This window comes from Centrocercus urophasianus, unplaced genomic scaffold, assembly GCF_019232065.1.
Source record: "Centrocercus urophasianus isolate 14NV4802_14NV808 unplaced genomic scaffold, USGS_Curo_1.0 seq_249, whole genome shotgun sequence".
NCBI lineage: Eukaryota > Metazoa > Chordata > Aves > Galliformes > Phasianidae > Centrocercus > Centrocercus urophasianus.
Genome location: NW_024884810.1, coordinates 1 through 20,947, shown reverse-complemented (window position 1 = coordinate 20,947; position 20,947 = coordinate 1). Strand labels below are relative to the sequence as shown.

The 20,947-nt window shown below is 55.4% G+C and overlaps 1 protein-coding gene across 6 annotated transcripts; it reads right to left on the bottom strand.

Moving 5' to 3' along the window:
• Window positions 1–1,348: 1,348 nt before the first annotated feature.
• Window positions 1,349–20,787, bottom strand: TMCC2 (transmembrane and coiled-coil domain family 2). Of its 6 annotated transcripts, none has more exons than XM_042825527.1 (5): window positions 20,693–20,787; window positions 15,160–15,666; window positions 2,815–3,749; window positions 2,417–2,552; window positions 1,349–1,931 (listed from the first exon to the last, which is right to left on the bottom strand). In XM_042825527.1, exons 1-5 carry the CDS (start codon window positions 20,777–20,779, stop codon window positions 1,620–1,622), a joined length of 1,977 nt encoding a protein of 658 aa, XP_042681461.1. In that variant the 5' UTR covers window positions 20,780–20,787; the 3' UTR covers window positions 1,349–1,619. The 6 variants fall into 6 exon arrangements, with proteins under 6 accessions (XP_042681461.1, XP_042681463.1, XP_042681465.1 ...); XM_042825529.1 differs by lacking the exons at window positions 15,160–15,666; window positions 20,693–20,787 and adding exons at window positions 9,739–9,866; window positions 10,904–11,021; XM_042825531.1 differs by lacking the exons at window positions 15,160–15,666; window positions 20,693–20,787 and adding exons at window positions 9,739–9,861; window positions 10,904–11,021.
• Between the last annotated feature and the right edge of the window lie 160 nt (window positions 20,788–20,947).

Here is a 20,947-nt window from a genome sequence, read left to right as displayed (position 1 = left end):
TGGTGATGGGGCAGCAGCCAGGAAGATGCAAGGGAGGGGGAAGGGGTGAAGCAGGGGAGACCCCCAGTGTGGGGTGGGGAACTTGTAGGGGAAGGTCTGGGGGGGTGCTAAGGTATGTGGGAGGCACAAAGAGGGGGTAAATGGTGACTGAGCCTGAAGGCAGTGCCCTTGTCTGGGGGAAAATAACAGCCAGTAGGCTTGGAGGATGTGTAAGGATGGGGTCCATCCATGCACCCAGCCCTTGGTGCTGCCAGGACCCTCCTCCCCCCCCAGGGCCCCACTGCCTGCCTCCTCCCTCTGTGTTGGCTCAGCTGCCTGCTCTGATCAATCCATTGCCTTTCCACATCAATGCAAGCAGCTGAAACCCAACCTGCTGCTTGCTCCTCCAGCTGTCCTCTCCTCCACTTCACCCTGATGCATTCAGGCTGGTACCTACCTGGTGGCCAAAATATTCCCAGCTGTGCCCAGGTCAGAAGCGATGCACCCCTCCCTGGGACCCCGTGCACCAAAGCAGCCCTGCACGTGGGGCTGCCAGAGCAGGACAGCTGCTAAAGGCCAAATTCTCAGCTGAGGCAAACTGGTTCAGTGCCTCCGAAGTTGGTGGAGTGGCACCCATTTGCACCAGAAGAGGATCTGACTGTGGATAGTTCTTAATATATATTTATACATATATATATGTATGTGTGTGTGTGTAGATATATTACATAAATATATAGGTATGAAATAATTTAAGAAACATCCAAGACTGCATGCTGTGCTCTTGTGTAGGGCTGGGGAGGCAGCTGCCCACCTCCCCTGGCGCTACCAGCTTTGATTCACAAATGGAAACAAGAGTCTTGAATTAACTTAAAAACCGCACACACACACGCACACACGACACGTTGCAGAGGCTGGAAAACTCAGTGGCGTGATGCTGGAAAGTCTGGGTGTCCCTGAAGAGATCAGATCAATCGAAGCCAAAGGAAGGGGCAATAAATAAATGAGGGGAAACCAATAGAGGGGGGGTCTCGTTTGGTGCCTGTGCTGATGCTGTTTGTGGAGTTGGGTCTGCGTGGGGACGGCACCACAGCCCTGCTCTGCCCCTGGTCCTGGTGATGGGGTTGGAGAAGCTGGTGAGATGTGTGTCCTGCTTTGAGCTCGCTGGGAGCAGTGATGCTTGCCTTGGACCTGCTTCTTCCTTTGCCACGTGCTTTGCTTCAGCTCCATCTTTTTGCTGTCTTTCAGATTGAAAGGGAAAAACCAGCCCCGGTGACTCCTCTCTGTACAGGAACTTCTCCCAGAGCTGGGTTTGCTCCAGCTCAATCCTCTCTACCAACAGCCCCGAGGCAGGTTCTGCAGACCTTCCTACTGACTTTCAGAACAGAGCAACGTTTAAAAACAAACAAATAAAAAAAAACCCATCCAAACTGACCCCCTAGAAAAACCCAACACCGCTTACATTACCAATTTCATCCAAAACTCCCCCACCCTGAGCATCCCACAGGACCGACTTCACCGCGCTCTGAGCGACCGCAGCTGACTGAGGGTCAGGAAAGCAACCAAAGAGTGCACAAAGAAATGACCAAAGGCTTCCTGCTCACTCCTCCATTGGGAAATGGAAAAAACCCCTGTGCTGTGGATCAGCTGGGGAGCAGGACGTGCTCCAGAAAGTAGGTGATGGAGTCCCAGTGTTTCCAGAGGAAGAAAAGGAAGAGGACGAGCAGGGCGGTGCTGAGGATGCGCATGCGGGTCTTCATAAGCGGCGTGATGAAGTTGGCGATGGTGGAGACAAAGACGAGCAGCACAGCCATCAGAGCCAGGATGACATTGATGAATTTGCCCAGCAGTGCCCGGGCGTTGGCGTTCTCCACTCCTTCCAGCTGCACCACTTGCTGTTGCTGCTGCTGAAGCTCCAGCTTGGTCACCCGCGTCAGGCAGGATTCCACTGCTTCCTGCAGGGTGCAGTTGTGTTACTTAGCCCAGTTGAGGGCTTTGGGGATTTGCTCTGTGCAAGGTGTTGCTTGCTGTAGCTCTGCTATGTGCACAAACCTATGATGATGGTGATGGGTGGTAGAATGGGTTTCCCTCTGTGAATCTGTGCCCTGTTTGTGCTGGGAATGGCCTCTGTACCATGGGTACCTACCCAAACTGGGATAGCAGGGCTGATGTTAGCCCAAGTGTAGACAATCCCACCCTGAGCCTTGCATGGCTGTGAGCAGCTGGGGATTTTAAGACAGCAGGGACTTCCTGGGGCACAGACAACATTCTGGGGACACAGCTTCTTGCTGAGACAAAATCACAGCAAGGACCCAATCTGGATGGGGCTAACAGCTGGAAAAAGGGCTCCCTTTGTCCCTCCCTCCATTGCCCCCAGGGTCCCTTTCTGGCCCCCTTGGTGGAGGGTGCAATGTGAGGCTGAGCCCTGGTGCTCCCCTACCTGGATGTCCCGTGCCCTCTCATAGGACTGGTAGGCCACCTTTTCCTCCATGCTCGCCAGCTCCTGTTTCAGGTTGGTCATTTCATTCTGGTGCAGCTCAGTGAGGTCGTTCAGCTGCTCCTCCAGGCGCTCATACCTGTGTGTGGGGGCAGAGGGGCACCGGCATTGGAGGGACCCCCCCTCTTCCCTCCCCCCCGCCCAGAACCACAACCCTTGGATCCACCTCCCTCCTGCCTGGGGCTGATGATGGTAACATACCTCCTGATCCTCTGTGGTGCAGCTCCCACCATCCCCAGTGTGCAGGGCTCGGTCACAAGCCCAGAAAGGTTCCCTCATGGTCCCCTAAAGCCACCCTGGGTGACACACATTGCCCCCCCCCCCCACTCTCAGCCCTATACCTGTAGCGTTCCTCTTGCAAACACTGCGTCATGTAGGTGTAATCCCGCTGCAGCTGCGCCTTGAGGTCCTCCATGGAGTCCTCCAGGTGCGACTGGCTGTCCTTGATCTCCCGCAGCTCCTCCAGGATGGTATCAAAGTTGCTGTGATGACCTTCCAACGTGTTGGATTTGGGGCTTCCCAACCCACCGGGACCGGCCCCAGAATTGCTGCCACCAGCTGACCCCGAGGTGGCACTAGAGCACTCATCATCACTGCCATACTTGGGACTGGAAACCAACGTGGCACTACCGCTGAGCGCCCGCGAGGCCTCCTCGGGGTGTCCATCATCCAGCGTGTCCTTCAGGTGGGCGATGTTGTCTGCGCTGCCGAATTTATTGCGGATTAAGCTGGCAAATTCCCGAGGCTTGGACACCACTGCGGTGTGGGTGGCCTGAGACAGCCCCGAGAGCCCTCCTTTGACACCCTCCACCACGCCACCACCAAATCCACTGATGCTGGAACGGACGTTTGCCCCGACGTCCTTGAGACCTTGGTGCATGTCCCGGAAGACATCTTTGGGCTGTCGGGACGGGCCGTTTTGCTCGATCTCTTTCAGCTTTTTGTGGTAGTGCTCGAGCTTCTTGTGCAGCTGCGCGATGGTCTGCGCCGATTTCTGGTTCTTCTTCTCAAAGACCTGCTTGATGCGCGACGCCTGCTGCTTGTCCGCGTTGTTGGCCAGCTTCAGGTACTCAGCCACGTTGTCGTCACGAGCTTCCTGCTCGATCTTGATCTGCTCTGTGATCTTGAGGATCTTTTGGTGCAGGTGCTCGATGGCTGCCTTGGTCCTGTGGGGGTCCGGAGTGCCATCGGGGACGTCCAGGCAGATGGGGCCGTCGGTGTCACCGTGGCCGGTGGTGGAGGGCAGCCCAAGCGTGGCCACGTCCCCCTTATCCAGCTGTGGGCAGAGGATATTAGGAAAGGTAGGTTGGATATCAGGAAACATTTCTTCTCGGTAAGAGAGGTGATGCATTGGCATCGGGTCGGGAAGGTGGGGGAGTCACCGTCCCTGGAGGTGCTCAAGAAAAGAGTGGATGTTGCATTGAGTGATGTGGTGGGGATGGGTTGAGGTTGGACTTGGGGATTCTAGAGGTCTCCCCAACCTCAATGAGACAGGAGGGCAGAGCTCAGCAGGGTGAGGCCCTGAGTGGGGGGAGCTTCAGCGCCACGGAGTGATGGGCAGGGAGGAAAGAGCAAGAGAATCTAACCAGAATAGGAAAGAGCAGGAGAATAGCTAACCAGAAGTTGGATTATTTTTCCTTCTGTCCGCTCAAGCATTTTTCCAGCTGTGGAATCATTCAGGTATGAAAAGACCACTAAGGTCATCAAGTCTAGCCATCAACCCAGCTGGCTGGGTACAGGTGGAATCCCAGTCAGAGGGCACAGACATAACTGATGGTTGTCCAGGGTTGGTTTGGGCTCTTAGCAAAGAATATGCAGTGCTGGGAACCAGCTCTGTGCTGGGGAAAGCAGCGAGGAGCTGAAATGGAAACCCCTCATCTGAACTCCCATCAGAGCAGGGACTGTGCAACCCAGTGGTCGCCTGCTGGGACCTGCAGGCACACAATGGTCTCCATTTAAAGATGGAAAAATTGAGGAGTTGGGAGAGAGAGAACCACCTTCCTGAGGCTGGGCTTCAAATACCCACAGAGCCTGGACCCCAGGCCAGCAACCCCCAGCCCCCAGTATGCTGCTTCACCACTCAAAAATCATCATTCTTCCCAGCTTCTACATGCAGATTCCTATGCAAATCTCAACGGTTGTATAAATGGCTCCTGGCTTCTAATTAAGAGCTGCTTGAAAGTTAAATACTGTTGGCAGACCTGAATAATTTCTCATTTCCATCACATTTTCCCCAAGTGACCCTTTAATAGGGATAACACCGCGAGATCATTACTTAGGAGTGTTTTATCACTGGGAAATGCCTTGTGCAGGAGGGAGGAATGTTCTCAAGGTGCTGCTTATCCAGGTTCCTGTCTGTGTCAAGTGCTGAACTGGGCTCGAGGAGCAGGGAAATACTCTCCTCTTGTTTTCATGTCCCTCCCTTGCTGTGGACACAGAGCCAGGGGCTATGCCTGTCCTAGTGCCCAGCATGGGATTTGTAGGGCTTTATATAAGGCATGGCTCGTGCTTGCTGGAGACCACCCAGGGGTACCAGTTCTCATTATAAGGGTCTTCTTGCAGTGCTTTCTGTAGTTAACACAGACAACTACAAGCTCTGTGCAGCCCCTAGGCTGGGCTTTTCTTATCTCTCTGTTACAGGGGAAAGGTACTCAAGGATGCAAGCAAAGGGAAAAACAAACAGCCCCTGCCTGCTTCCAGGGCAGAGCTGCACGTAGCTCCATCCCTTTTAGATCAGCATTTTCCAAAAAGAACCCTGGGCTTGATGCTCCCCTTCAGTCCAGGGGAAGGTTTTGCTTTTGGTTCTTATGGCCAGGAAGAAGTGGGAGGCAGCAGGAAGCAGGCTGTTACCCCAGATGTCCCATTTATAGACAGCAAAGGACAAAAAAACAGCAGTGGAAAAAGAAAAGCAGCCCCAGAGCAGCCGGAACAGGAAATGTGAAAGGGAGAAGTGGCTCAAACTTCTATGAAATGCGGTGTTATCACAGCAGAGCCTCCAGTTCCCTTTATCCTGGAGCTGAATTTGTGTTGTTTCCATGCATGCACCCCTGTGAAACGCTTGCAGGCTTTGAGTGGAGGGAGGTGGGGAGCCCCAGCTGCACCCCAGGAGCTTTGGAGAAACAGGAGGAGGTTTGGGAATCGCTGATCCCAGTCCTGAAAACGGCCTCAGTGGGGTCTGACCTCGTGCAATGCTGAGCTCCTGCAAATCCCATCTCTGGGATTTATTGGGGGGAGCCTCTTTGGGAGCACAGGGATGGTGGCACAGCGCTGACGCTGCCCACTGTGCTGCTGTGGTCGGGGCAAAATCCCCCAAAACCACAAGAAAGCTCTGCCCTATCTCAGACACAGGGCAGAACCATGTGAGAGCCACATCAGGTTATTGCTCTGAAAGAGGCAACAACCACAACAAAAAGACAATACAGATCTCTGCAGCATTAACAGGCAGTGCCTGCTAAATCCCAGCCAGCCTAAATGACTGTGCAGCAGATTTAGCAGGGGGATTAGCAGCAGCCACACTTTCCCTACATGCAGTAAAACCTTCTGGTAAGCACGCTGAAATGAAACCGTCCATCTCCCATGCTTGTTTTCCAGGCAGGCTGGAGGGGGGAGCTGATGTGGGATGCGGGAGGAATGCAGGATGAGAGGAGGAAAATTATTCTTATCACCAGAGTTCAGCCCGGGAGAGCTGAGATATGCAAAAGGCTCAAGTTAATAAGCTGAGCAAACAGTGCTTGGAGGGCCATGGCCGGGCACAGTTATGCAATGCTGGTTTGTTTGCTGCTGCAGGTTTGATGGAGGAAAGCCCAGGTAGAAGGTGAGGAGCCCAGGGCCACAGTTGTGTTCCCAGCAAAGGGTTTTGGGTCACCCAGTGGGGCTGCGAGGGATTCAAACCCATTTTAAGAAATTGCACAACGATCACAAAGTTCAGAGGATAGCTCTCGGGACACTTACTCATGCTCCAAACTATTTTGGTTTCCATATGCTGCAACCTATTAGGAAGCATGGGAGATGAGCTAATGCCACGTGGCTGTGGAGAGGTCGATTTTTGGGTAGTCATTAATGAAGTGTAGCTGTCCCCATGGCCCCTCTCCCCCCGGGGGCTCAGAGCAAAGCAGAACTCAGTGCAGATCTTTCCTGTGAGCTGCTCACTGCCATTAGCCTGGCATTACAGGGGATGTCCCCAGCCCCTTCCCATCCCCATGTAGTTTCCCAGCCCCATGCCGTGCAGATCAGAGCCACTATTCCCACCCCAGGCACTGAAAACAGAAGAAGAAGCCCTGACTCACACCTCCCACTTTCCTTCCAAGCCTGCAGCAGGGACTGAAGCAGGAGCCCCGTGCCCTCTTTGCTTTGCCCCATGCCCTCTGCGCCCTGCCTGCTGGCTGCCACCAACCCCATACAGAGGGGACAGCAGCAGCTGCCTTTGTTCATTTCCCAGCCTGACAGTAATTTTTTCTTACAGATAATCAGAAGCATGTTAAGGGTTTCAGCTCCCAGTGGAGCTTCCCACCCCATCCCTGCCGCTCCGGCACAGATCACCCCTTGGTCTCCACGCACTGAGTATTCACGTCTGGATCCCGCTGTCAGCACCAGAAATGAGATCTCTTTGCTCACCCTCCCCAAACCCAATCCCAAACCAAACCCAAGCCCGATCACCACGGCACCTACCTCCATCTCCAGCAGATTGGGATCCCCCAGGGCTACTCGGCGCGGGCTGCTCTGCTGCATCCCCACTGCGATGCCATGGCAGGGGTCAGCCCAGGGGGTACTCAGGGACTGCCCGGGGGGGGGGGGGGGGGGCAGGGGGGGGGGGGCCCCCCCCAGACCCCCCCCCCGGGGGGCGGGGCGGCAGCCCCCCGTGCAGAGCCGTCCCTGCAGCCCTGTGAGCTTCCCAAGCGCTCAGGCAGCATCGGGGCTGAGCTGAGCTGTGTGCTGCCGGATTGCCGACTCAGTAAATCCTTCCGAGCTGTTTACAGCTCTACTCTGACTGTAGCTTTCAGGGCTGTACTGCATAAACAGCCCTCATCCCTCCAGCGGGATACGCACGCCGCCTCCAGCCCTGCACGTTGCCTGTGCCCCACTGCGGGGTGTTGTGACGGGCACTGAGCGCCCACGCTGTCACACACCAGGATGCTGAGCCTGGGAAAAGCCAAGCGGAGGCACAGAGTAGAACTCCGGGTGGGAAACTATGCATGGGAAAATCCCAGCCAAGCCACTGAGCGCTCGGTAGCCCGGCAGCAGCTCTGCTCACAGTTGGGATGCTTTGATCCTCGCTGCACCATGAAGATCTCTGTGGGGGTGTTACTCATGGGAATGGTGGTAATGACACCTCCGCGTTCCCACCTGCATGCTCAGCACCCGCAGCTCTGTGTTCCCACTGTGGGAACTGCTGGGGTCTCTCCCTGCCTTCGCACGGTGTGCTCAGGGCTCGCTGTGCACAGCGATGCAGGAGTGCAGCTTGCTCCTTAGAGTGGCACATTTCGGGATAAATATATGCTTGTGAGCCTCAGAGCTGTACTTTTAGCATGCCAGGAAGAAAGCTTGCAGCAAGCACACCGGGGACATCACGCCCCCAGTGTCACACTGATGCTGGGGAGCTCTGCTCGTTACCTATTGCTGAGGTTCTGGAAGTGGGGAAGCAACATCTGTGCTGGGGGCATGCAAAGAAGCAGCCACAGTACAGTGATGTGGACACAGACCTCAGTGCAACACCTGAAGGCTGCATGGAGAGCCAACCACCGGCCCCGGAGGTGCCAAAATCCACCTCCAAAAGGCCACACCGGGGAGCAGCCATCTGTGTTAGCCCCATTCGGTGCAATAGAGAGCGATGGGGAGCTTGCACTGAGTGCTGCAGCCTCTGCCATGGCACGGAGCAGCCGAGCCGCCTACGTGCCAGCTCCAGGTATTTGATACTTCGCTTTGTCTCTTAACTGTGATTCCCTCATGTGCAATTAAAAAGCTATTAAATGTCACGGCTGCAAAGCGAGCGGAGCGGCAGCAAAGCTCAGGTACTGCAGCAGCTGGTGGCAGCCTGGAGTCACCAGTCCCTGCATTTTGCTGGAGTCAAAGCCAAGGTTCTGGGCAAGGAAAATGACCTGCAGCTTGGATAAGCTGCTCCCAGTGCTGGGCTCTGCTCTGTGCTGGCTGAGCATAAACATGGATGGTAGGCTGAATGGGAGAGGCTGGGCTGCAGCGCTCTGGTTTGCTTCTTTTTCAGTAAAAGGCATAAAGACAACAGCTTAGGAAGTCTCTTCTGCCGCACATTTAATTGTACAGGCCGGAGCAGTGAGCTGATTGTGACCTAGATACATGCTTAATGGGGAGGGCTGTGCTGTTCCCACAGCTGAGACACGCAGACTGCCCTGAGCACTGCTTGCCATCGCCTCCCATCACCTCTCAGGCTGTCCCCACATCTGTCCATGCCCATGCATGGATACCACCACCAGCTCGGAGCTGCTCTGGGTGCAGACGTGGGTTCTGACAGGGCAATGATAAGGACAGCTGCAGATGGAGCAAGCAGGGGACATGGAGGCAGCAGCTGCTCTGAGACACGGATGCATTTCCAGTGCTGCTGGACCCAGCGCATCCCCCCGCACCAGCACCGTACATCACAGTGCACCAGAAACTGGAGCAGCCTGACATGAGCAGATCTGTGATGTGCAGCTGCCAAAGCACAGTTCAACACCTCTAATTAAACACCAAGGGTAGAAGCAGGATGAGGGTCCTGCTCACGGTGCACGGCACAATGCTCAGGGCATCTCCAGCCAGGCTGGCAGGCAGTTGGATGAGGTGGTGCTGGAGGTCAAGGAGCAGATGGGCTGAACTCATCCCAACAGCTCTGGGGCTGGGAGCAGTGCTGGAGGGAACTGCTCAATCCCCAAACCACAGCTTGCACGGCTCTGCAGGGACCTTGTGTGCCATAAACCCCAATGGGTGCTTCCTACACCAACAGTCCCCACATTTCTCAGGTCTGCCCTCTCCAGATTCTGCTGGCAAATCTCTCTTGCCCTCATCATGCTGTGAGCCTGCATGAGCAAGCCCCTGCCCACACACCCTGCACAGCAGCAGCAGATTCCAACCCAATTCACACAGAAGGGCACAGAGTCCTCCAAAAAGCACCAATTCCCCCGTAAGTTAAAACCCCCAGGAGCAGAAAGCTCAGGTCAGATAATCCCATGAGCATCCCAAGCCTTGCACTACGTACCACCCTGCAGCCCTGCACACCCCGAGATCCTTGCTTAGAGGAGCAGATAGGGGGTACTTACAAAGACACCCAGGAGAGAATTTAAGAGCAATATCCTCTTCCCAGGACAGGAGTCAGGAGGGTGTGGATCTTGCATGAGGATGCCCTGCTCACTCCTGCCAAGCGTCAGATCCTCTCCCTCTGCCATGGCTGCAGTTAAGGAGTCCAAGGGGCAGAGAAAGGCGCAGTGGGATTTGCAGCAGAGGCTCTGCGAGGCTGAGAAGCAGCCAAGAACAGGCGGCACAGGCTGGTGAGAGGGGAGGGAGCCTGGGGGAGAGGCAACAGCCTGGGAACGGGGTGCAGGGAACAGCAAAGGAGCCACGTGGAAACGTGGTGACACTGGGGCACTGGGGACGTGCTCCTGCCCTGCTCAGAGATGGGTCCTTGGGGTCATGGGGATGCGTCCTCACCCTGCTCTGAGCATCTCTGTGCTCCCCATGCAGTGCCACCGCAGTAGGTCCCAATAGGGCAGTCCTGCAGTCCCTGGGCACATGTCACAGCAGCCCTGGACATCAATCACATGTGAGGAACAAATGGCCAGGACAATTCAATGACCATCCCCCGCAGCTACAGTTATTTGGGGCCATGTCTAAGCTTGGAGAATTTAGGGGAAAATTAGTTTATGGGAGAGAGGAACGCCGGGAGCTCCGGGAATGGTGCTGCCACTTCCTCTGCTGGGTCAGGAAGTGCTAAAGCTGCCTGTACTGCAAGGTTTCGGTGCTGCTGGCAGATGGAGGAGGTGGAGGCAGCAGGGTCAGGAGTCCCAGGGCAGGACCATGCTTTGCTCACCCTAACTCAGCCCCCAGGAGCCCCATTCTGCTCCCAACCCTCGCCCACCCCCCGCTGCCCTGGGGGGTCCCCGTGACAGCCGGACCCCACGCAGCATGTGCTCAGCATTGCTGCTTGTCAGCGAGCAGGAGCTGGGGGTGGGCTGGAAACAACAGCCATATGTCAGAGAAGGCTGAGCGAGGAACACGATGTTTTCTGCTAGGGGGTGAATCAGTACGAGAGCCTGATCATCTTCTCCTGAATTAATTAAATAGCAATCCGGTGTATCTGTGCTTTCAGAACTGCTCTTCCCTGCTCCTCAAAGCACCGATGGGGATCCCAAACCCTCAGCAGCCCCCCCCCGTTGCCCAGAACACCCAGTGCTACCGCGTCCCCTCCTGCAGCAGGAAGAAGGATACTCAATCAGCACTTTGGAGCCAAACCTTCCTACCAGCAAGCTCCTGGCACCAGGGCATCTTCTGCTGAAGCCGGGCTCGGGCTGTGCTCTCCCTGCGTCCCTCTGTCCGTCCCAATTATCGACTGACACAAGTTCTGAGTAACCAGAGCCGTAAGAGGCACAAAACCCATCCCCTCCCCTCCCTGAAACCCAATGCGGGTGGATGCCAGTGGTGCTGGGCCAGCCAGGAATGGGCGCTGAACTTTGCCTGAGTGCCCCACGGGGTGAAGGCTGAGCCATCCCTGCTGCTGTGCGCTGAGCCCCCCAACACCTCCCCTTGTCCCCAGCCCAGTGATGGCCGTGGGGTGCAAGCTCAGCGTCTCCTGATACAGCCACCGTGACAGCTATATTGAGCAGGGATGAGCCCTGCTCTGCATTCGGTGCCTCTGAGGACACCAGGGATTGAGCTACAACGACTGACCACCCCCACAAGGCTGGGGAACACCTCCATGGTGCGGGAAGGGGAGCAGCATCAGGGCTGGCAGCCTATAAATAAGCGAGGCTCGTCTCCCTTCGGTAACCATCCCAAAGCTGATATGTACGAGCCCCAGCTGCCTCCGTCCCACCGCTGTCTCATGGAAGAAGCATCCGGACCGGGGCCGCAGCGATGGCAGCTGGTGCTGTCACTTGCCGGGGGAAGACGAGGGCAGCGGGCACGAAGCCCGCCTGTGGGGTGCGGTGTGGGTCCGTAACGGGGCGAATGGGGCTGAGCGCTGCCACTCGCCTCCCCCTGCGTCACGGCGCTGGCACAGTCAGACAGACAGACGGCCGGGCGGACGCACCGCCCCGGCATCGCGCTGCTGTAACGCTGCCCTCTAACGGTCGCATTCCGCTCCACGTCCCCTCCGGTCCCCTCAGCTTTTTGATTTTGGGGGCTCACCTGGACGTGAACCATCCCGCACGCCCCGCAGGCTTCCACGCAGCTCCCCGGCAGCAACGTGCAAAGGGTCCCGCGGCTGCTCCGTCCCGACTCCGTCCTTCGCTGCGGGGATGGGGAGGGGGAAGGGGACGAGGGTCCCCCTGGGATGCTCTGCTCCGCCAGCGCTGGCTCTCAGCCCGCCCCACTGCTGGGGGAATAGCAGCCCGGGGACCTGCAGCCACCAGCTCCGTGGCCGTAATCCTCCTGTCAGCCTCCCCCTGTGCGCTGGCGGGTCACCAGGGGAGGGGATTAGGGAGATAAGGGGAAAGCTCTGCAGCACGTTCCCATTGCCTGCCCGTGCCCCAACCGTCCCCCTGCCACTGCCCCATGTGCCACCATGTCCCCAGCTGGCACGTCCTCACGTGAAACACCGAGCAGCAGATCCAGCACCAGCATTAATGAACACCCCAACATGCTGTCCTGCTTTGGCTGAGGCAGCAAGCTGTGAAATCCAGCAGTGCTCCCAGGTATTTGCATCTGCATCCCCAGGAAGGGGCTCCCACAGCCCAAGGGCTCTTTGGTGGTAAAGATCCCTTTTAGGGCACAATTTAGAGGTCAGACAGTTGGGCTAGATGATCTCTGATGGTCCCTCCCAACTGAATTTCTCCTCTCCTCCCCTCTCCTTCCCTTTTATTCTCCTCATTCCCTTCCCTTCCATTTAAAATCAGTTTCATCCTATCCTATCCTATCCTATCCTATCCTATCCTATCCTATCCTATCCTATCCTATCCTATCCTATCCTATCCTATCCTATCCTATCCCATCCCATCCCATCCCATCCCATCCTGTCCCATCTTATTCCATTCCATTTCTACCCTATTCTATTCTGTTCCATCCCATCCCACCCCATTTCGTTCCATTCTATCCTGTTCTAAATTCCCGTCCATTCTAATTCCATTCAATTTCATCCTATCCTACCCTACCCCATCCTAAATCTCACACCATGGGCACGCACAGCACAGCTGCAATTCTTTTTTAACCCTGCAGAACATCTCCCCATCCACAGCCCCAGCAGAAGACGAGCTGTTTGCAGGCAGGCAGCTCCCTTTGGGCTATGGAAAAATAATACGGTATGAGAACATCACGTAGCTCTTGTTTCTCTAAATAGTTTATTTTTTCCACTGCCCCACAATGGCCCTGGTATTGCCTCTCTTCCTATTACTCTTTGTGTCATAAGCAGTTAATTATTCATCCCCTTGTTGCACTGCTGCTCTGCTCCCACCTCCTGGTGCAAATGGCTTCAGCTCCAAACTTGGGCTGCAATCAAAGAGGACTCAGCAGGAATGAGTTCCTTGCACAGCACAAGCCACGTGCCAAATGCAAGAAATTTAGGCTGTGGCTGCTCAGATTAATGACCTGCATGGCTCCTGGCCCTGGCCCTGGTCTGGGTGTTGATGCTACCGGGGTTGGGGGGGGGTCAGCTGCAGCTGTAGTTCTGCTATGGGGACAGATACCCACAACCCAGAGGTGCCCCATCTCTGTGCCACCGTCACAAGGGAGCAGTGCTGGATCTGCCACCAGCACAGCTGCACTTACAGCTATGGAGCAGGAAAAGACAAGGGAAAACAAAAAGTATCTCTGTGATCCTTTCTTCATTCCCTCACAGAGCAACACGGGTCTGCAGGTCAGACTTCCCTCTCGGATGCTTGGAGCCAAGGAGGAGCAGCTGGAGGGGGGCACAATGCTTCCACACCCTGCTGGGTCTCCTCCACTCTCCCACCCCCAGGCTCTGCCCAGCCACTTCCATCCTATTACAGAGCTATTCCTGGCCATGCCAAGCACCTTAGCCCTGTGCTGCTGCCTCCTTCCCAGAGCCACCACACCTCCTGTCCCTCTTTTAGAGCATCAAAACCTCAATACCCCACTTGGCTGTGTCACCAAGCCCTACAGCTTGGCTAATGCACTGCTGTACCTTCAGGCAAATCACAGTGATTTCTGACCCCTCTGGGCTGCAGCGAGCAGACACTGCTGACCTCTATAGACCAAAAATCCCTGCATACCACTGCCTCTATTTCTGAACTCTTTCCTCGTTATTTGATGGCCATAGCCCACCCAGCACAGCTCTGCCATTCACCTCAACCTCGGTGCGCCGTGCTGCCACGGTAATCTCAGCTCTTTCATAATTAACAGGGCTAAACACTGGATGGAAATAGCATCCTCCCTATTAGCTATGCACAGAGTGGTTTAGAAATCATGTTGGGGGAGTGGGGGGGTGATCTGCAGCCTTGCTGTGCTGTTCCCTTCTCACTGTGCCCCAAGCATGGGCACCAAGTTTGCTTCTTCCTGCATCCATCACTACACCTTTCTGTTCACTGGGAATACACCAGCTGCTCTCCTTGCTGTCTTTCCAAAGCTGGGTTCATTTTGGCTCTGTCCTGCTGCTGGCAGACACAGCTTTGCTTTCACACCTGGTGGAGGGAAGATCCTATGGAGGAATTGGGACTTTGTCCCCAAACCCAGGTGAGATGTGACCCATGAAAGAAAGGGGATTTTGTCCCTAAGTTCAGGTGGGATGTGGCACCTGCTAGCTAAAGGAAGAGACCAGGAGCTGGATGTGCTGCAGCATACTGGAATGGTTAACAGAGGGGATCTGGGGTTGTTCCCCAGCTCTGGAAGCTCATTCTCTAAATGCATTTGTATAATCAATAAATGTGAGGGTCTAGGAGAGGTGCAACCAGGCTCCACTCCTTCCAACAGTGCAGATGAATTACCTTCACCTGTGCTCCCATGGCTGACTTATTGCTTGCCTCAGAGGTTCAGGCTGTGATTCAGCAGTTCCTATACAGCATCCATGGGCTGGGATGTGTGGCTGAGCATCAGCATCCCTCATCTGACCTCAGTGTGCACCGTGCTCACCCCTCTCTGGGTTATCAGCAGGTTCAGCATCTGATGAGCAATTAATAAGGTGGGCAAATACCTGCTGACTTACCCCTTAGAGCAACAGATGACCAGCTCAAATGAGAAACTTCTCTTGAGATAAATCAGTGTCACTGGTCCCTGAATCCTTCCTGCCACAGCTCTTCCAGGGGAAAACTTGAGCACAGGAGAGGAAGAGGTGGCATCATTGCGTGGCATCAAAGCGATCTGAACTTTGCCAGGTTCACTTCTGTGCTTCTCAACTCAACTCCAGGCTTGGAATTCAGCACATCCCTGCCTTCTTCAACCCCACGAGGAGCACAAACCCCAGCAGCAGCCGGGAGGGATCTGCGCTCTGCAAACCCAATACACCAGGAGCAGATCCACCCTCATCTCTATGGCTCTGTACCCTCCCCCAACCATCCCATAATAATAATCCCTACCTTATCAGCCAGGCTCTCACTGTCCTCAGTGAGCAGATAGACGGCCCCGCTCTCAGCCAGCAGGATGGCAGTGTCAGTGGTGGAGGACGACCTGGGCCGACCCTGATGCTGATGCAGGATGGCGGTGAGGCTGCTGTCCTGGGGAGCTTTTCGGATGAGGTGTGGGCTGCCCTTCTGGGGGTCCAAGGAGCCACTCTTGGCCCTCCGGCTTCCACTGTGAAGGCTGGTGCCACGCTTGATGGAGGGACGGGAACGGATCTGCTGCAGCACCCGGTTGAAGGCGGTGGGACGCGCTGGGAGGTCGTGCAGGGAAACGGCGTAGGAGACGCGGTGCATCTCCGGGGAGCGCTCCTTCTCGTCGGGGGATTCGTGGTCAGACAGCCCATAATGAGGTGGCAGTGAATCCTGTGAGTTCTGGTGCTCGCGTTCCCTTGACCGCCGGCGGCTGTGGAAGAGGTGCTTCAAGCCGTGGCCGAACATGGAGCCCTCAGACAGCTGCTGGATTTTCTGCAAGGAATGAGAGGAGAGAACGTCCTGTTATTGTCCAGAAGGATGGCATCAGCTCGCTCCCATGGCTGTGTTTCAGCAGTTGGAGGTTACAGAGACAAGTGATAAATGTCCCTTGGGGGTGTCCCCAGACAGTGCTCACACCAGCGCTGCGCCAAAACGTGATGTGTGAGGGCTAAGAGCTTCTGGGGGGGGTGGGACCCCCATTTTCCAAAAGGACCTGCGTGGGGGAGCCAGCACAGCTGCAGGCACCCTGAGCGAGTGCTAAACATTGAAGGTGTGCAGAGCTGGGGACACGCAGGGTGGCTCAGGATGGCTCAGGGCTGCAGCTCCAGCAGCACCCATACAGGTCTCTGAAGGAGAAGCAAAAGCATGCAGAAAGCCACACAAACCTCCAAGCAACCCTAAGGGCAGCATGTTTTTAGTAGGAGAACCCACGGTCCCCCCCCAGCCCCACAGCATCAGCCCCAGCATGCAGTAGGGATGGCACCTCTCCTTTGGTCTGGGTGCTGGAACAAATCTACTGCTGATTGTGGCCAGATAACTCCAGAGCAGTTCCCCAGAGTCACTACAGTGCCTGGACAGCATCCCCAGGAGATGGGCACTGTGGGTCTCCAGACGACGATCCTGGCTCTATTGAGGTTCAGGGGAATTTTGCTGCTGATGCAGTGCAGCAGAGATTTCTCCCCAGGGAAACTGATTCCCGTAATTGGAGCACTGTCATTTACTCATGCTTGAAAACAAGCATGCAGGGAGCTACTTATAGCTTTTGTGGCCACTTGGCAAAAGCACTGGTTTCTGAGATGTGACCTTTGGGAGCCACAGACGACCACGGGGCTTCACATCCCTACAGGAGGGACCCCATCTCCTAAGCCTGCAGATATGAAAGCCCAGCGTCCACGAGGGGCTCATTCTCATCACACCTACAGGATGCACAGGGGATCACAGAACCACAGGATCATGAAGGCAGGAAAAGGTCTCTCGGATCACCCAGTCCAACCCCAATCCATCCCACTGTCCCCATTGACTGCGGCACCTCCAGGGTGACCCCCTGTGACCCCCTGTGACAGTGACCCCCCCCCACCTCCCACCAGGGCAGCCTGGTCCAGTGCTGACCACTCTTATTTCTTATCATCCAACCTGAAATGGGGGTGTTACACAAGCACTAAACACTACAGGGAAAACCTTGAATCCTTCCATTACCCGTTCATAATGAAAACGCATGCCCTCCTGGTTCTTCCCAAAAAGTCTGTAACGAATCCCCAACGCTGGATTGCTACTTGGGGAAATTGTGATTTAGATTTTATTCTATTTATAGTGTCTCTATGGAAACAGAGGCAGCATTAGGTGGGTAATAACCACAAAGCTGTGGATTTCTGTCACCAAGGGTACGACGTAGCCTCAGATGCACAGTTTGCCCTTTAGGAAGTCCAGGTGGAAAGGAACAAGCAACGCCTTTCCTTGAGGGAAAAAGAAACAAAACAAAGGGAAAGGTGCAATAAAGACATTCTATAGCAGCTGCATTGGGTGGAAGCCAAAAAAAAAAAGGGGAAAAAAAAGGAAAAAGAGGCCAAAAGAAGGGAGCAGGATCCTGGCATTGCTGGGCTGTGGATGTAGGGCTCGCTGAACTGTGGACCTGTTGGCAATGAAGAGTGGTCCCTGTGAACACGCTGCTGCTCTGCAATACTTATTGCTGATGTAAAATCTCTGTTTTTCTTGTGTTGCTCCGGGATGTGACTGCACTTCCACAGCAGAGGCATTTTTCTGGCACAGAGCTGCTTGTGGCTCGGAACAGATTGTCTACATGGGCTATTTTGGAACTGCCATTGCTTAATAACTGATGCAATGGATATGGAGGTTAATCTTGCTGTGCAGGCAGCTGTAAACCACCAAGATTATTACCAGAATACACATATACACGTATTTATTAACACAGGTAAGGTCTCCTAGTGATGCCAGGATCTGGTTTCCATGGACTGCAGAGGAGCAGCTCCTGGCTCACATCCCCGTGCCAGCGGATCAGACCTGGGGTATCAGCTGGGTTTGGCACAGAGGAACCTCGTGGTCCATCACCAAAGGTTTTCCAGCTCTTTGATGGGCCCTGCCCTGACATTTAACCCCCATTCCTCAGGTTTCAGATGCACAAGGCGGGGATCTTATCACCATGACCGTATAGCAGAGCCACGCGCCAGGTTCAATTATTATTATTATCACTATTAATTATGCATATCCCTGGCATGCCCAGAGGCTCCAGCCAATATTCTGCAGCCCATTGGAGGCATTGCATAAAGAGAGTGGAAAACTACCCCGCTGCATCCCATTGCATCCCACTGCATCCCATTGCATCTCATCCCATCCCACAACACCCAGCACCTCAGGGCACCAGGGGAGGACAGGACCCCTCGGCCACAAACATATAGATGTTCTACAATGGAAAATAAAGCACTCCCCCCCCACGCTTCTCCTCTTGGGGACAGGAGGAGAGAACAAACATGTGACAAGTGTTAGTCATGTTGCTCCGTGCACTACCGAAGTGCTGTAGTGATGTGCACTGCCTGCAAGCAAATCTGCACCTTTGGCTGCAACTACCAGGTGCTGCTGCAGCTGAGGAGCTCCGGACCCCAAATCTATAGGGCATGGAGAGGAGCTGGGAGTCACTGAATGATAGCACGGAGGGCATCAGCCTGTGGCTGTCACCTCTGCATTGCTGTTATCAACCGCAGGGATGCTGAAAGAATGCTGGGGTCCTTGCTGCAGCATCTGAACATCTCCTGCATGGGAAGATGCTCTCCTTTGGGGGGGCTAGGGGCTTAGCAATCAGCCCCCATGGGGCATGAGGAGCTGTTGGGGTCCTTGGCATCACCCTGGGAGGTGTGGGTAAGCGATGCCCTGGGGAGGTGATGGATGGAGCTGCTTTCGTGTCCACGCTGCTGCTGGAGCTGCCTGACAGCAGCTCTGCTCTGGCAGCCACAGGGGATCCATCTCACCTTGGCGGTGTCCTTTTAAGACCAAAATACGCTTGGAAAATTGTTCGTGCGATGGATTAAATAGAAATGTACCAGCGGGTTGAGAATAGGTGGCTGGCGACCTTTATGGAGAGGAGTTGTCCTCTGCGGCCTGCCTGCGAGGTTCAAAGCTCAGCCCACCACAATCCCACCCCACTGCTCATGCCAAGGCCCCCAGGGCTGCATGGTGGGACCCCCTGGATGGCTGCTCCCCATCACACGGGGTTGGGTCAGGCCCAAAGAAGGGGAAAGGCTGAGGACAGCACCGTGGGGTCATCGCTGCTCTCAGCTTTCGGGTTCAGAGGAAGGAAAAGCTGGGGCAGCGCAGATGGAGATGGTGAAACTGGAGATGGAAACGATGCCAGGTTTCAGCTTTCAGCCCTCTGACAGATTGGACCATTTGGGAAAATAGAGAGAAATACACCCAGATCTGAGATGCCTGGGGACACAGGAGTGGGAGCTGAGCTGTAAGTGCCCCTGTGCAGGGACTGGTGAGCCCAGAGCTGCAGCCAGGAGGCTGCAGTGTTTGTATGGCTCCAGCCACTCTGCTGCAGAGCAGAAATCTCCGCCACCCAACATATTTTTAAGCAAAACTATGTGTCATGCATCTGCTCTGCTCCTTGCCAGAACTTTTCTTTTCTTTTTTTTTTTAAACCTCTTTTTCCCTAATGGAGCCTTTGCTCTTAGCACAGGACTTGGGGTTGGGGAAAGGTAAGCTGTTGGAGATATGCTGGGGCTTGGGGATGGGCACAACACAATGCAGCTCTTTGTTTCCATGTTCCCAGCTCAAAACTGTCCCAGCATACAGAAGTTCACACCTGAGGCTCCTTCACTGCCCACTGGGAGCTGAGTGTGGGGCTGTGAATCTGGGATTGGGCACCAGCCTGGAACAGCTCCAGAGGGACCTGGGGCAGGAGAACTTCCAGATGACTCCGCTTCCTAAAGATGCCACTAATGGCAGCAGTAGGAATTGGTGGTGTTGGTGGAAGGGCCAGCAGTGAGCTCCCTTTGGGAGCTGCGGGCAGCACCAGGACGCAATTTTTCCTTCACAAAGCACATTTGAGGATTGACTCCATACAGGCAATTAATTATTGGGCTACAAATGCGTTACGGGGAACATCAAGAGGTAAACCTGCATTTGGGCACCGTGCTTGCATCAATAAAATCAATGGCAGCCTGGTCACTGCCATGAGCTGGATGTGGCTGAAGATGGGCTGAGCTCCAGCTCAGCACTGGATGCGCATCTGAGGGATGCAGGTGGATTCCTGGGGTTGTTTGGGCAGCGTGGGCAGCTGCTGGGACTGCTTCACCCCAGCATCATCATCACTGTAGGGACATGCTCATCCCAGGGGCATCTCCATCCCAAGAGCATCCCCAAACTGAGAGCATCGCCATCGTGGGACCATCCTTAGCCCTGGGAGCATCGTCATCCCAAGAGTATTTTCATCCCAAAAACAAACCCATCATTGGATTGTCCCCATTGTGTGGCCATCTGTACTGTTGGGGGTCTCCATGGTGGAACCATCCCCATCATGGGACCAATCCCATTGTGTGGCCATCCCTACTGTTGGGCCATCCCTGCTGTTGGGCCATCCCCATCGTGGAAACATCCCTATTGTGGGACCACCCCCACTGTGGGACCATGGGACCACCTCCATCGTGGGACCATCCCCATCATGGGACCAATCCCCATTGTGTGGCCATCCCTACTGCTGGGCCATTCCCACTGTGGGACCATCCCTATTGTGGGACCATCCCTATTGTGGGTCCATCACCACCGTGGGACCAATCCCATCGTAGGGCCATCCCTCATCCTTCAAGGTGACACCTGTGGCAGCACGGGGACCACATGCTGGTGTCATTGGCACCCACCATGCCACACATCCCTCCAGCACCCCCACACCCCAATGCCAGGCTCACAGGTCACTGCCTGCCCCAATAACCCCACGGTTACCCTACAGACAGTCCCAGCAATAACCTGCAGGGACCCTCAGCCCCTCCATCTCCCTCCCGTTGCTCACCTTCAGGTCGGGGGGCTTGGAGCGCGGCGGGGGACCACCACCACCCGCCTCCGGGACCACCGCCGCCTCCCCGGTTTTAGCTTCCATGGCTGCAGCTCCGTGCTGCTCCCCCGCGGCCCCGTGCTCCTCTTCGGGTTGCTGCAGCTCGTCCGAACGGCACCGCTTCATACCGCCGCTCCTCGCCCCCGGGATGCGGGGGCTTCTACGGCCGCGGTGGCGGCGGCGGCGGGCGGCGCCCGGGCGGCCGCTGCGGAG